The 15885-nt window shown below is 43.1% G+C and overlaps 3 protein-coding genes across 3 annotated transcripts; 1 reads left to right on the forward strand and 2 right to left on the reverse strand.

Annotated features, from left to right (window-relative positions):
- Positions 1-3550: 3550 nt before the first annotated feature.
- Positions 3551-3970, reverse strand: AFUA_5G00240 (uncharacterized protein; the record flags this gene model as incomplete). Its single annotated transcript, XM_743223.1, has 1 exon — positions 3551-3970. The coding sequence occupies one exon, from the start codon at positions 3968-3970 to the stop codon at positions 3551-3553; it is 420 nt and encodes a 139-aa protein (XP_748316.1).
- A 348-nt stretch (positions 3971-4318) lies between these two features.
- AFUA_5G00250 (uncharacterized protein) lies at positions 4319-5148 on the reverse strand (the record flags this gene model as incomplete). The annotated part of the gene is made up of 2 exons (XM_743222.1): positions 4319-4951; positions 5005-5148. The coding sequence occupies 2 exons, from the start codon at positions 5146-5148 to the stop codon at positions 4319-4321; spliced, it is 777 nt and encodes a 258-aa protein (XP_748315.1).
- A 2825-nt stretch (positions 5149-7973) lies between these two features.
- On the forward strand, positions 7974-8849 carry AFUA_5G00260 (ferric reductase family protein; the record flags this gene model as incomplete). The annotated part of the gene is made up of 1 exon (XM_743221.1): positions 7974-8849. One exon carries the CDS (start codon positions 7974-7976, stop codon positions 8847-8849), a length of 876 nt encoding a protein of 291 aa, XP_748314.1.
- Between the last annotated feature and the right edge of the window lie 7036 nt (positions 8850-15885).

Below are 15885 nucleotides of genomic sequence, written 5' to 3' on the forward strand. Positions count from 1 at the left end.
TTCAACGTAAAAAATGAGTTTTGTACTCACCAGCTCTACTAGGATATCTCAGGTTGTTGCATACCCAGTCAGTACTGGATTATTCGTAGCCACTATGAAGCCAGAAGGTAGGATATTCAACAGAGCCTACAAGATGCTGCCTAAGAAACAGCAGACGGCTGTAGGTTAACAGCTCAGTAGGCAAGCCCCATGCCTCCAGCTATATTTGTCGTCAACATACATGATAGATTGTTACACTTGTACCTCAATTCGGCTAACCAATCAAAAGGGGTGATCAAAATCTGTAGTACCAGCGCGCATCACTAATTCAAATGTCGAGTGGAATTTCGCGACGGCTCAACTCTACTAAGGTTAGTTGCTAACGAATGTGACCTATCATAGTAATGATTTATGGATCCAGGAAAATGGAGCTGTCCAATCAGCGTCTTTGTGATCACGTGATTAACTTCCTTAATGGTCGGTCGCCGAGTTGAATCAACCAATTGGTCTAAGCAATAAGGCTGGAGTATGCAATGGTACAAGGATAAATCTGCTCCAATGAAAATAATATGGGTTATGAACTTCCCGAATCGTTCGGTCCGCATTCTCATATGCGTGTTCCCAACGTACTCCTAGCTTTTATTACCTTTTTGGCAATGTCCTTAAAAATAGTGCCTATAACCATATACTCGGGCGAAACAATGAGTACGGAAACATGGTAACTTCTTGTCAATGTGGATGAAGATTACTATGATTTCTGTGTGCATGCTTGATACCGACGTGTATGCTTCATTTTGATCACATCATTTATTGCCAGTTTGCAACAATCGAAGGGTCTACATTAGTCCCGTGGGGCGCGTGGTTGAACAGGGTATATGGGCCCACCATCCTGAGGTAAGCTATAGTGGGTCGGTCATATGGTTGATCGGAGTTGAAAGCAGAGTTGATCACAGCGACTAACGTTTTAGTCACCACTCGAAGTCATCGCTTAGCTCCTACGGCAAAGAATGCCCGCCTCAAAAAACCGAGCGACGGTTACCTGATATTTTCCGAAACCTGTTCAACTTTAACCCCCCATCAGTCGTCCGCCACCTCAGTTATGCTTATTTTTTGAAAACCCACTAAGATAGTTCAACATGATTGAATGCTATAGATGAAGTTGATCATATACTTGCACCTGGCACCGCACTGCGGTTGATTGAGTTCGTCCTTCAGCTCTCAGGCCGCACCATCATTTCCGACCTCGTGGTTAAATTTGGGGGGGTGTGCCAAAGCCGCGGTACTTTTATCGCCGGTTATTCCGGAGCGGACAGTGGACGCAGGCCCTTGCTATATCCAGGATAGTGTGGCACCCAAGCTCTGCCCTTGGAGATCGTCTACCGTTAGTATTTGTCCCCTTAACATTAGCTATTTCCCCTTTTTGGTTGTGAAACTTAAAAGAAATTATCTCACGACAGCACCTTGGCAATGCCTTACATATGTTAACTTCAGAAGAAATGCTAATGACTATGCTGCTATGATGTATTATTAGTATTAAAGCTATAAATTATTCTGTACTATTAGGAGCCTATTAAATTATATATTTTGCAAAGTAGCTTGCACTACTACATGTAAACTTTTATAACCTATAGAGTGTTATGGTATAATGTAGTCCTTATACTATCTATTTCCCTAAGTTATCTATTACTGCTTTAGATATCTAGAGTATAATCCTAAGATACTCTTGCATGGCTTGTTATCTTACTATATATTACTTATAATATAATCTTTATCTATAGTAGACTCTCTGTGTGTATATAAACACTAAGTGAATAGGGAAGACTAAGATCTAGGGTCTAAGGGCACTTTAGTCTTCCTCCTTTAATATTCTATATGCAAAGACCTAGTTTCATTATCTTATTAGAAATTAGGATTACTATATTCTCTGAATAGAGTCCTTTGCTATAACCTTAACAGAGAGGATTACTTCTTAAGATCTTACTTATAGTACTATAAAAGGTAGTAAAATACTCTGAAATTACTATAACTATAAATTATAGGGAGTAATATCTAAGTAAATTTATTCCTGTCTAGAATAATAAAAGAATCCCCCTTATCAGACTATCTAATAAGATATAAATTTCTAGGGTCATCTATAGTACTACTAAGGATAAGTATAGGTTATATTTATATAATCAGAGTATCCTGCAAATAATTCCTTACTATTATAGAGTTTATAGGAAATATATAGAGTAATTACAGTCCCCAGTGCCCTTATATTATAGTAATACCTAGCCCTAAAGCTCAAGGTGTAGCTGCCTAAGTCTGCTTATTTCTTCAGCTATATAGTATAACACTGTTAAGCTCAGGGATGCTTGCTCCTCCGTTATATTAGGTGAATACATGGCATCGGGTACTTGCTCTTCTGTCTTAGTGGGCGAATACATAGCATCAGTATTCGATGTACAAGCAGAAGATGGCGTATGGCTGACAGGTTGTGTAGACGGGCCTGTTGCAGTGACATATGGTGTGGACTGAACATGCTGGGTAGAGGAGATACTCATGAGATTAATAACCTTCAACCGCCTCGCTGCATTCTGAGGGGATCCATAGGTATTAGAAAGGGACTGAGCATGCTGACTTAATGAGCCATTGGGGAGCTGTATATTCTTTGACTATTTTATCGCATCCTGCCAATCTATTGACTTTATTACTGTTCCTATCATCAGGTTAGTTAGGAACAGGTTCATTGGGCCACTAAGGCCATATTACTGGCTTTGAAGGAGGATAAGCTGATTTTTATAACGCAATAACTCTTTTTTCAAGAGGTCTATTTCCCGGGCAGCTACTAGAAATGTTAAATTAGCAGAGACAGAAGCACTTGGTTTATGAGTCTACTATGGTCTACCCACTTACTAATATTGCTGAGCTCTGCTATGGTGTTTTTAATTAATATAAGTTCTACACCAAGGTCATTCTCATCTAGCCCTAGTTTAAGGAATTGCCATGGCCTCCCAGTGAGTAAAAGCTTATAATTATCTTCTAGAAGCTAAACTATAATTTCTCTAATTATTAGAACAGTATCAGGTAGTTTTGCTCCAGGATGTCCTATATAATAAATAAGCCATGCCCAAGTTAGTGGATATAATGTAGTAGAGGTCTGTAGTTCTGGGGTTGAGAATAACCTTCCTAGTTGCGCACATAGTCACAGTATTTAGAGAGTCGCGCCTTGATTGCAAGCGATACTACCATTGTTTCTTATCACCTCTTTGTATCTTTCCGGTTCAATGCGCAGGTCGGATACAGTAACACGCACCTACTCACCCCTTTTAGAGTCTTGGATGAGAAAACAAACTATTGATGAGAAAACAAATAAAGGCAAGAGATGACGCTCCTTGCCCGAAGCCATGAGCAAAACAAACATGTGTGTGATCATGTTGCTTGCCAGATTCCGGTTTAACTCGCTTCCCGATGCTTGAAAGTTTCAATGATTAATCTTCCCCATACTGTATGACGAGGCCTGCTTAAAAGATTTAAGCAATAATCCTTATTTTCTGGTCTATCCTGCCAGTAAGCCTCAAATGAAAAGGCTTCAGTTCCGCAGCTCCTCGGACAGCATATCAGTTTTGATCGCATCTTTACGGCTTGAGTTCGCCGCGCTGTCCACAGCACATGATATGATCTCTTTCTCTATCACGGACCATCGCGATTTCTGCGACGGTGTATTGTGGTCCCCCCTGTAGGTAACGGAGTTTGCCACATACGGTAGGTCCTGGATGAAGTCTAGCATCCCATGCAAGTTTACGATATGGATGCTTTCATCGGCGACGCTGAATGAGAGGGCCATCGCATCTTCTCCTAGACCGTGATCCCAGCGCAAAATGCTGTTAGGGATCAAGAAAGCTCCTGTTGTGCACGGATGAAGGAGTTCATTCTGATCCAGAACGGCATTGCCAAAGTCCGTGGCGACACTGGCATAGATGAAGCAGAACTCAGAGTCAAAAGCGGACATGACAACAAGTTCAGGGCGGTACGAAGACCCGGATTGGCAAAACTGAACGTGTGTTCGTGGTAATCCCACGAAGAATTAGTGTCCTGACTGGCCAGCAAGTGGCACCGGCACGAAATTCGTTCCCCCACGCATTTCCCCATGAGGGTCCTGATGTGGCAGTGACGGAAAGTCCGGGCTTGATGTTGCCCTGTAGAACCAGTGGCAACTCCCAGTGTCAACTTTGCATTTGAGCACTTAAAGAGGATTAAAACTGTAAACGAAATACAAGTGCTCGCTTGGTTTTCTTTCCGAATCAGCGCGGTAGAAGAATGGAGCCCAGTTCTTCTCGGTTGGTTTTCTCTCCTCACCTCAAATCCTTAAGTAGGAGATGATACGGGAGAAAGGCTTGAAGATCCACATGACGCGGGGATAGCCCGTAGCGTTCAAGATCATATTGAAAACAATAATCGGCTCGGCACCTTGAACCCCTTCTTCTAAGACGATGCGTGGATCCTCAGGGCCAAAGAAGCTTCCATCCTTCCACCATACTGTCGGTATCTCGAATAGCAGCGGAAAGGTCGTCGTTTTTCCATACCAGTCAATGGTGTAGTTTTCCAAGTGTCTCCAACTTTTATCAAAGACTCTCCCTCTTAAGAAACTGATTGTCGGCCAGGAGGTTCCAGGAGCTGTGTACACCACGCGCGAGGCCACAATATACACATTCAGCTGGGATAGCCAGACTCCTGATCCTGCGAATTGAGACAAATGGCTCTCTATTAGATCATGAGGCTCGAAAATCTTCACACCATGCGCAGTTTGATCCAGTATCTCCTGGATCATTGGATGGGACGAAACGCTAAGGGCGATTTGGGTGATGTTGTCGTGCAGCAGAATGCTTCGTTCGATATCCAGATAGCCAGTCTGTCTGAGGTCGTCGCATCCAATTTTTTCCACGTCTCCATCGGACGAAAATCCAGAAAGATATAATTTCTCGGTTGATGTCTGTTAATTATTAGCAGTGGCTCTGTCGTTGTGCATTATGGAAGCGAACGAACGACAAATTTCTGGCTGGCGGACTTAAACGGTTGGAAATATCCATGCTTCAGCCGCCATACCGTAATCGCGATAAAGATAAGGGATAACATACCGAATTTGACTGGGAGAAAGCGGGTATGTCTAAGAAAAGGTTGAAAATGCATTCTTGCTAAAAATCATGGGATTTCATGAGCACTGTAAGTCAAACCGGTCATAGTACGTATATATTCCCATACAACAAATGATGGCCTAGGCGCTGTGTGAAGACCTACGACGTATTCGAAGTAACGCCATGTGAAGGTTGACACAGTTCTGCGGAGAATTCAGATTGTTGCTAGAGGAATCGTTGAATGGTCACTCGGTCATACTGCGGTATTCACCTCGCAATGTCCATTCGTTGCACATCAAGTTGGTCAGTCGTGGTGGTTGCTCCACAACATTTACGCAAACGACCAGCAAAAGTGATGTCTAGATGAACGTATAGGCGACAAGGCTTTTCTCTCTTCCGGTGTGATTGAAAGAAGGCAACACGCAAGTCAAGGTGCATACCGTGTATGTTTCCACACTGTCCGGAGTTCCGCATATGATGTCACAGTGTCAGATACTGCCGACGGTAGAATAACATCAGTGCGGCTTGCATTATTGAAGGAACCGCCGATAGCAGTTTCTGGCTCAAGCCTCCGCTCTTCTGGCGATTTTATCGTTGTATCAGTCGGTTGAGCACGATCCTGCTCACCACGTATTGTGACCAAATCGACCGAACTAAACTAAAAAACCTTAGTTCACGCGGGTCCAACTGCCTGTGAGTTCTTTCTGCCGAAGAAAATATCCATCTGTATGAATCAAAAAGGCATTGTGACCGAAAGACCGCAAAAGGGTATAAGCTGGGAAAAGAAACCGAAAAACAGCGAGACATGGAGCTGCAACAAGACCCACAAAGTACGTCGTGCAGGTCTAGCACGGCGCACGGCTGGCAATATATTATGGATGATCTGCTTGTTGGCGGATGGAGTTATGTTCGGGCTTCGGGCACCTGCATCAATTCCTCACACCGTACGCCCAATTAACTACTGTAGAACTGGTAGGATCCGAATTCTGTGCTAGCGGGGATATCAATATGAACTAATAAAGTTAATCCTGTTGCTGTTTACCACATATGCTCCCGTTGGGAGTCATTTGTTTCCTTGTGAGCATTGAACCCAGAAGCAATTGAGACCCGTGCATACTGCTGCTTTCGTTTTCTGGAACCTTTGTGTCTCCGTCGGGCCATTTACTTGAACTGGGTGTGAATAGTCAGCGGGCATGGCAATCTGGGCGGCATCCAATTCTCAAGCACTGTGGGGCTATCCGTAAACGCTGTGCATCAGCCGGATCACAACCTATAACGTACACTGGTACCTTTCTGCGGGATGCATTCATCGTTCATCTGTCTGGGCGGGTCCTTGGATTCGCTAAGCCCCACACAAAGTTGAACGCTCTGGCACCAGCGATATTAGGGCGCCTATTTCTCAAAGCACCAAGGATTGTGCTCAGAGTGCGGATTATGTGTTCTGGCGCACAAAAACGCTCAACCATAGGTAAAGGCCTCGCGTTCGATTTATTTCGATGATTTTGGGAGTTACTTGCACCTCTTGAAACATACAGCAGCCATGAGATCCCTCATTTGCTGTTCCACGCCCTCAGTAATGTTAGCCAGACAGATGGCAAACAATGCAAACATTTGTGAATATCACGTGATATAAGCGAGACTGTAAGTGTGTAGACCATAATTCATCCTGTAACTCCAACTTCGGGTGGTAGATCGTCTTATGCCACCCAACGAACAATAACTATCCAGGTCACCCCCACCATTATAGTCATTCCTCATCACCATTGGCACGGGTGTATCGCATGATGAAATATTGGACGTCTATAGAAGCTAGCGGATGACGTTCTGAGGACGTAAGTTTGATGGCCCGAGGGAACAAACGCCAGTTGGAAGTAACAAAATCCGGTAGTATATTACCTCATCTTTTCTGGGGGATAGATCATTATACACATTTATTTCACTTCTATCTACTGGCATTTCTGGTCTACATCCGTTTGCGCACTCGGCTGAATTCTCCTTCCTCCGTGTAGGGATAGGCTATTCTCTGCTCTCTACCACCCTGATAGTCATGCTCAAGCACTCCAAGTAACCCTACTTTGCCCTCGCTGGTCTGGCATTTCAGGGGTTCCAATGGCGGGGTTTCTTCAATATCCCAGGATACAAAGTGCCGGGGTCAAATAAACTTTTCTGCCTGCGGCCCTGATTGTTTCTGCGTCGGCTCCCAGTGTGAAGAAGGACTTTCTTTGTCTGCAGCCAGCATGGCAAGGCTGTCATCTGTCGTTATCTGCGTTATATAAAGCGTCTGATTTGTATGACCTCCCTCCTTCGTTCTTCCTTCTTTGTGCTTCCTCCTTTGTCGCATTTTTCGAACACTATGGAGATTTTGGCCATTTACGCGATTGCCTCTGGCGGCATACTTGCTAGCCTTTTCGTCACCCAAGCTCTCTCTATAAGAAACCACCTGCCGGAGTTATTTTCTGCTCCCTGTTTTCAATATCTAGCACTTTTTCTCCTTGTTCACAGGCATCGATTTTGGGGCCCATGGACTGGAGCCAGTGTCTTCCTTCACGGATCATATGCTGCAATCAACATCTTTCTTGTCTTCTTCAGAATAGAGTCGTTCACCGATGCTGGCAGCCGGGCAGGAGAACTAGCCCTAATCAACCAGATTTTCCCTTTATCCACCATCAATCTAAGCCACCTAGCTGACTCTCTAGGTGTCAGGTGGAGTACTTGTCGTAGGATCCATCGGGCTACTGGCTGGATGTCCGTTGCTCTGCTATCATTTCACATCATTGTCGTTGTTCAAACACAGAAATTCGTATTTCCGCTTCGTGAATTGCATAACCTTTTTACCTTGATTGTAAGCCTTATCCTTGCTATCATCCTAATTCAACTGACATGCGACAGGCTGGGATCTCACTGGGGGCCCTTGCGGCGATTTCCATTCCGTGGTTTCGTCAATGGTCTTATGAGCTTTTTCTCAGAGGACATCAGCTCCTCGCCGTGCTCTTTGTCTACGGCACCTGGAAGCACCTTCAAGGCCGTAGCCGCCTCTCGAATATTTATTTCTTCGTCGGATTGGGCGTGTTCGGACTTAACTTTCTCTTCCAGCTGGGGCTACTGTTATATCGAAACGGGCTATTTGCGGGTCGCGGATTTCCAAGGGCTGAGATGTCGTTCAGCACAACGAAATCCAAAGAGGATATTGTTGTGACAGCTGCCCATGTTCGCGTTTCCTTGCCTCGACCTGTGCAACTCGAATCTGGGCAGTATATCAACCTGTGGGTGCCGTCAGTTAGTCTATGGTCGTGGGCACAAACACACCCTTTCACTGTCACATCGTGGTCGAAAGGTCCACGGAATACCATAGAGCTTCTTGTGCAACCATGCCGTGGGCTCTCTGCGGATCTTGCTCGTTTCGCCACCGTGGCTGGAGAAACCCCGGTTTCTTTCTGTGCCCTGTTCACTGGCCCTCATGGAAGGAGTGAAGATGTTAGACACTATGAAAGTATTTTGGTGATTGCAAGTGGATTTGGGATCGCAGCAGCAATTCCATACATGAAGTTGATGATCTATGGTTATTACACCCGGACCATAAAGGCTCGCCAGTTGCATCTGGTATGGCAGGTAGGGTCGAGGGCCGAAATTACCGCCGCTGAGCATTTGTTAAACAACCTTCTCGAGGATGATCACAAGGATCATGGCTATGTTCGTATTACCATGTTGCGGGACAGCCTCTGGACAGCTGACAATGACCGTGGCTTTAGATCTTGAATATCTCCATTTACATGGGGGACCTGGCAATGGAAAGATTACTTTCCGGTCAGCACAAACGAGTCTGTTTTTACCAGGGGGCGCCTGACTATCGAAGCATAATATCCGTCGAGGCATCGGGTGCCCTAATCAAGAGGCAACCTGGGGATCCACTCAAGAGGTTAACCAACGTCCGAGATGAGCAACGGCGGACACTGGTGATGGGTAAGTGCCTGTCTCATCGGGTTCTGGAGCTTGATCACTTGACGAGTTTCTTGTCTAGCTTCCACAACCGGCAAAAATCGAGACTGTATACGGGAGACGGTACGGAGCTATCTCCGTCAGCGTGTAAAACTTGTAGAACTTGAGTATCAGCCTACTGAGAGTACTCACTGGGGGAGTAGCTAGAGCGGCTGCTTTACGTTACTATATCTCACAAACTCAAAATACCGAAAAACCAAGCGGATGTTTGGTGGTGATAAAAGCTCCGGAGATACTGTATAGTCAGTTCTTGTCTGTCTACATAATGAGGATAGGAGATCCCCGAGCCGAGGTGTAATTCATCCAAGGCTTGGCTCGAGGCAGTTTCTTGCGTTTTGCCCACTGCCGTAAGAGCTGGAGTGAACGTATGATGCTGGGTCATTCTGAAGCAGCCGCATTCTCTTGGGCAACGTCACTTTCTGTGGCGGCTGCTTTCATACTCTGGAGACAGTTTCTTTCTCTTTCCAAGATGAGTTCATTAAACCTGCACTTGCATCATCTGCTACCGAGTCTTGTCTGCCAAGCGACTCAACCCCCTTTTGTCCTGCTGTAATTTGAAAAGACGTCATGCCTCAATGCTCACATGTCTTGCTGCCAGTTCCAGCGGTATGCGGTGCCTTTCGATGTATCCTGCGGAAGTTGCTTGGTGACTGGGTGCAGGGTTGTAGAGTGCTTGGCATTTGGCGTACTTTGGTATGTGGCACAGAATATCTGTGAGTCCCAAACCACTCACTGTGGCCTGGCTAAAGCAGTCGTATAGTGAGTCATACAGCACAGCCGTCTAGTTGACCCTGTCAATAATAAATGGGTTAGAGACCACATAGTCTAGGAACAGGCCCATGTTAAGAATGGTATATTCCAGCTCTCCTAACCGGGCCTTTTCCTTCAGATAGTTCTGGATCTCCACAGGATGAGCATGCATGGGGAGATCCTGCGCCTCTGGGGCGATGGTCAGGGCCCTAAAGTCTGCTGGGATAAAGTGCTTGACACTAGCCTGGATACTTGCATTGATGGCTGGTTACTAGATTATGTATACTGCTAAGTTAATAGTAGAGATAACAGTGTTATAGCCGTGAAGAGCATGGTCCAGGCTGTCTATAGATATATAGTCAACTTTAAGTACTGTAACTCTGGCTGGGACTCCCTAGATAGAGCTATAGGACTAAGTAAGAATAGTTATATTAAAACCAGCTTTAATAAGCTAGTCAAGGATAGTAAATGCAAGGAACCCTTTCTGTCTAGTTATTAGTCCCTAAAAAGAGATTTAAATAGGATAGGGATGTACGCTGAGTAAAGCAACTTTCTAGATGGTAGTTATGTTAAGAGTGATGCTTGTGTAGGAGATAGTATATAAGTATTCTATCTACAGTAAAACATGTCTGATGAAGAGTAAGTAATAAGGCACACTAGGGAGGGATAGAGCTCCTATTTATATTACTCTCTGATGTGCTTGTGGCTGTAGATTTATTTATATTTATAAATATACTTCCTTTCCATAATCAAAGGAACAACTAAAATAGATGTTTAACTTATATAATAGTGTATTTTCTAAAGGCTTGGTAGCAGAGCAGTAATTACCTACTATCTAATACTGCTGCTGAAATGCTTAGCTTTCTGTCTACAGAGTACTTCATAATTAATCTTGCTTATGTTCATTCTTTTAATTATTAAAAATAAGCACTACGTCCTAAATAGAAAATTCACTTGTGAAATAGCGTCAAAAGTATAGTGTCAGACCTAGTCTTAAATCCACGCGGTTATACAAGGCATTATCTGCCCTGCCGTGTCAGATATCCTTCTCTTTCCTTCATTACTCAGTCTACGCATGAGATTCATAATCCTCTACTTTATCTTGATATCCAAGCATTCTATCATGGTATCTGTCAGCCATGGCAAACTAGGATGTGGAAACTGCCGGTCCTAAAGGATTAAGGTTAGCCCTGTTAAGCGCTCTAAGTTTATATCTCTAATACTTTATATAGTGTAACCAGCTCAGACCAAGGTGCTCTTAATGCGCCTGAGCTGGCCTATAATGCTCTAGCTATAGAATACTCTTGGATCTCATATTTAAAGATTAGACATTGAGAATAGCCCAGAAGTATTATGTAAAAGATGTGACCTTACACAGCAAGGCCTGTTATTAATAATCTAATATTCTTCATTCCACTAGTGCCTATAGAGGAGATCGCATTGCAGCATTATCTTGATTAGTTCATCATCACACGCGGTCCCATCCCACAGTGTGACCAAGAGCACCCTAAAATCATTATTATAAGCATTATCTACATTAGCCTGGGTGCATTAGCAGCTGCCTATTGTAATCCCTAGTTAATACAGCTAGCTCAACGTAAGTATGCAATAGCTCTTTAGCTTCTTATATATGCTATTTATTATCCTAAGCAGTCACCCGCAGCGCACATAGCCACCTCTAGCTTTAATTTATTGATGTTTAAGGTGTGTTATATTCTATATCTTTTTTAATTACCTATCACCCACTGATTAGTTGTTAGATGATAATGTATGATAATCATTCTGGTTCCTATCAGTGGCGAAAGCATATCTATGGGACGACGGCGGTCCTTTATTCTCAGGGTTTGGCAGATATGAATAGCACGCAGATGATAGATGTTGCTGGTCTACTATACTATCATAAGTTAAGCACTAGAGGCATTCGCTGTAGTTCGTTTGTTATTAGGACTGACTTCCCACTAGGCAGTAGCCTGCATAATCAGTGGGCAAAGACTTCCCTCCCTTCTTGTGGATCTGGTACAAATCTGCTGAAATGTTGAAAAGTGAACCACTAGTAGAGCTATTTCCCCTTCTCTGTAGCCTGGTGGACCTTTATATGGAAAAGAACCAGGGTTATAACTAAATGCAGAGCCATATCATGTCTAAAGCCTTAGAGACTGCTTGATCCCTGCAATCTTGGGTGACTTGCCTCCTATTAACTTGGATGGATTCCCTTAACCCAGGGAGATCACAGCATGGTCATGATGCCTGTTGGATAGCACGGGTGTGGATTTACTATTGACTCTGTTGTATCATTGCACATAGGGTCATTCAAAGTTCCCTTGCTAGTCCTCTCCAGTCGATAAGTTTGGCTTTGCGTGATGTACCCTGGACGGCGGCTGTCAGCTGTGGTGTCTCAAATGACTAGTGAAATGTATGACTGCATTCCTGCGATGCTGGGATTAATATATGTCCATAACAAGCCGTCTCCTTGCTTGTCGTCGATGTCTTCTTTCTCATTATCATTTTGCAGGCGTTGATAAAGTTGACTGATAAAGCAGCTGTGGTTGATAACTGGTCCTTGCATATGTGCAAATTATATGGGGAGGATTTTGGTGTTATGAAGGAACTGGTTATAATGCGTCTTTGTTAGGGCTGTCTTGAGTCACTCAACAATATCTATGAGAACCTACCATTGTGCTGTACAACCTGCTTAACACTTTGCCAGATGTAGTAGGTATTGCCCTTAATGAAGTAAAGATTCGCGTGGTCAGCTATTGCCTAATCTCAATGCTGTTCTTACAGTTATATATTTTATCTGTTTGTTGGAGAGCAATATAGTGCAGGGATCCATAATGTATGTACCTCTCTATGAACAATATAAATAATAACCGTCTGTTAAGCTACCTAGATGTCTATCTCCACCCTACTTTTCAGTATACTTTAGGGTGATCCTATAGGATCCTTACCCACTAATTAAGTGCATTGTGACCCATTAAGTAATGATGTAGCACTGACTCTAAGCTGTTGAGTTCTCTACCTAGGAAACCTAACCAGTAGGCCAGTTGAGTTAATCCAGATGATCCCTACTACATCGTTCATCCATCCGCATGTTCCTTGGCCGTCGTTTTGTGTCTATCTGAGAGTATGCAATGCCGATACTCTATGATGGCCATGTCCTTTGACTATAGAACCAGCTGAAGTTCTGACTATCCTAATATAAGTAATTAATCCTTGCTACCCCAAGCAATCAAAGCCCTCAGTATAAACACCTCCTCTAGCGCATCCTCATAGGCAGATTCTGAATCATTAATAATTACTGGGGTGACAGGGTCTAGTTCAGATAGTTTAGGAACACCATAGATTCCTCATATACCATCCACAATCTCAACTAGTACCTGAAGAACTATAGTGAATATACTATGGGCAGTGGGGTCTTTAATTTCTAGGGAAGTCACTAGAGACTCTAGTAGTTGCGTTGCGTAGTATAACAGTTTTTTATATTTATTATAAGGAATAAAGATGCTTAATTTACCGTTAAGATATTCTATGTATAGTCTACTGTATATTTCCTTACTTATGCTAGAACCAGACAGTGAAGTCAAGGTATATTCTCTGACTATATGCCCAGTCTTATATACTAATGCCTTCCGAAATGTATTGTATAGTTTGTGAGTAGTATATATATTTCCGCCATTGTAGTGGGTGATACATCTTAAAAAGTTTAGCTATAAGTTTCACAAAATTAATTATGTGGAGAAATGTACCTAGATAAACCTAATGCCCTTTGACAGAAGTTAGTTATAAGATGTAATAAGGTCTGCAAAGGCATTTCTGGGATACTAGTTTTCCTTACTGTGCAAATAGAAATAAAATAGTTTTCTAGCCCTAGGGATTTTAAGAGTAGAGCTAATTCACAGACTTCTTCTAGACAAAACTAAACTACTGGTACCTTTCTATAGAAGAGCATAGGCCAGCCATCCTTATTAATGATAAAGAAATTGGATGTTACAGATCCCTAGTAGAACTCTTCCTTAGGGCCCTCGATTGGCAGGAAACTGATAAGCTTGAGGTGATTTAAGTCAGACATCATTGGTTTAAGGTTGTTGATATGGCACAGAGCCTTAATAACATTAGCAATACTTCCTTTATCTTTGTAAAGGTCCTAAATACAGCTGGTATAGCAAAGTATTAAAGGCAGCTGAACCTAGAGCTTCTTAATAAGGAAGCTCTCTATATCTAGATAGGCATTACTTATGCTGATTTTATCACCAGTTAAAAATAATGCCTAGATGTATTATTAAGGCGCATACTACTGCTTTGAGCCTGGTATATATATCATCTTATATTGTTGAAATTAAGTCCTAATAATTAAGCTATTGTCAGAGGGTGTTCAGGCACTGGTCTGGAGTCTATACTTACTACAGACTGGTCTAATCCTCCTTATCTTTAATATCCTCCATGATAGCCTGGTATATCCTTTGCGTCTCTGCTATTAAGCCTACCCCAATACTGTGCAAGTGCTTTAATTCTGTTATATAGATTCCCCAGTCCACGTTGTCCAAGAGGAGTCCATCTTGAAATAGGCGTTGTATTTTCAAGTCGCTCCTATATTCCTCATGGAACGCAAGAGCGTACACAGTCCGCAACCACGAGGGACCTTGCCAAACGCATCGATCAAGAAACACTAACTTTGCACCATCACCTGTATTGGGAATATAGACAGTCTGCTCGTCGCGGAAAAAGCTCCCTTGTTCATTAAAACAGCAGAGGTCATCGTCAAATATTCTCTCAGATATCCACCCGTATAATTCGAAAAAATGTGGTTTGGCGTCCTCTAATGTCATGGTGGATAACAAGCAATCTTGGACGACCTTTATAAAAGTCTTATTGCCGCCACTGGACATACCAAGCTCTTGGAGAAATCCCCATTCCTGCTCACTCTCCAGGTTCCAGATCCCTGGTAGCTTGAAAAAGCTGATATTTAATGTGGTTAAGACGGCCTCAACCAGGTTATAAAACTCTGGGATGGGAAAGAAGTATTTATCAAGCCTCACCAGTCCATTAGATGTTGGGACTTTCGCTGCCTTAATAGCAGATGTAATAAGCAGTTTTTCTTTTATCTTTGCTATGTATGCGTCCTAATACTTTCCTAGGATACTAAGAAGAATGTCTGAATGGTTAGATATTATTGTGTTGAATAGATCAGAGAGCTGCTTGGGATTTTTCTAGTATATTAACTAGGGAACTTGCTGTATTATCCCTTGCTGTTTCAGCCATATTCTCTATATATTATTAGCAATGTGTGTTTTGCTTATGAGATTTGGATAGAGGAAGGTAGGGTGCAATAGAGGAAGGTATGGGCTGAATAAAGGGTCTGAGTCCAATTTTTTTGCAATAGCTTCCATTCTATAGGCACCCTCTGTTCTGAGGTATACATCACAGGGAAAATACCTAGGGCAAGAGGTCCTGCATACCGGTCTCCTCTGATAGCGCTCATCAAAAACCATAAGGCATGGCGTCTTCAAGCGATCATCTTTGGCACAGCTGTCATAGACGTAGCATAGGATGTGCATATAGTCAGCTATATGATTTAGCAGTCGGCATAAAGGAGATGCCATGGCTGTGGTTGCTGATTACCCCCATGATGAGTTCAGGACTCGTACGTCGAACCCTAAGGAGACAGTATAATTCATTTTAGTCATTGTCCCTGGCTGCTTCATCTGAAACAGTCATAATATCAAGACATTTTGGAATGTCATTACCATTAGTGTCTGTTGGAAAGTAGACAGCATCATTTGCTAAAGCTAAATCAGCTTCACATCTTGTCAAATTTAGGTCGTTTCCTTGAACAAAAGTGCCATTGCTTAATTCAATAAGCAGAATGTTCCTTATCTCAAATGCCAAGGTATTCTTTGGATCCCTCTTTAGCCACCCTATTAGCAATTGTAGGATCAGTGATATCTGCTCCTTTTGTAGGCTGGAACTCAGCAATAGACGCAAGGGTTTTGTTAGTATTGATTTGAGCCTTTCCAGGACTTTATAGCCCCAGACCTCTTAGAGGCCT

Source organism: Aspergillus fumigatus, chromosome 5 (assembly GCF_000002655.1).
Source record: "Aspergillus fumigatus Af293 chromosome 5, whole genome shotgun sequence".
Lineage (NCBI taxonomy): Eukaryota > Fungi > Ascomycota > Eurotiomycetes > Eurotiales > Aspergillaceae > Aspergillus > Aspergillus fumigatus.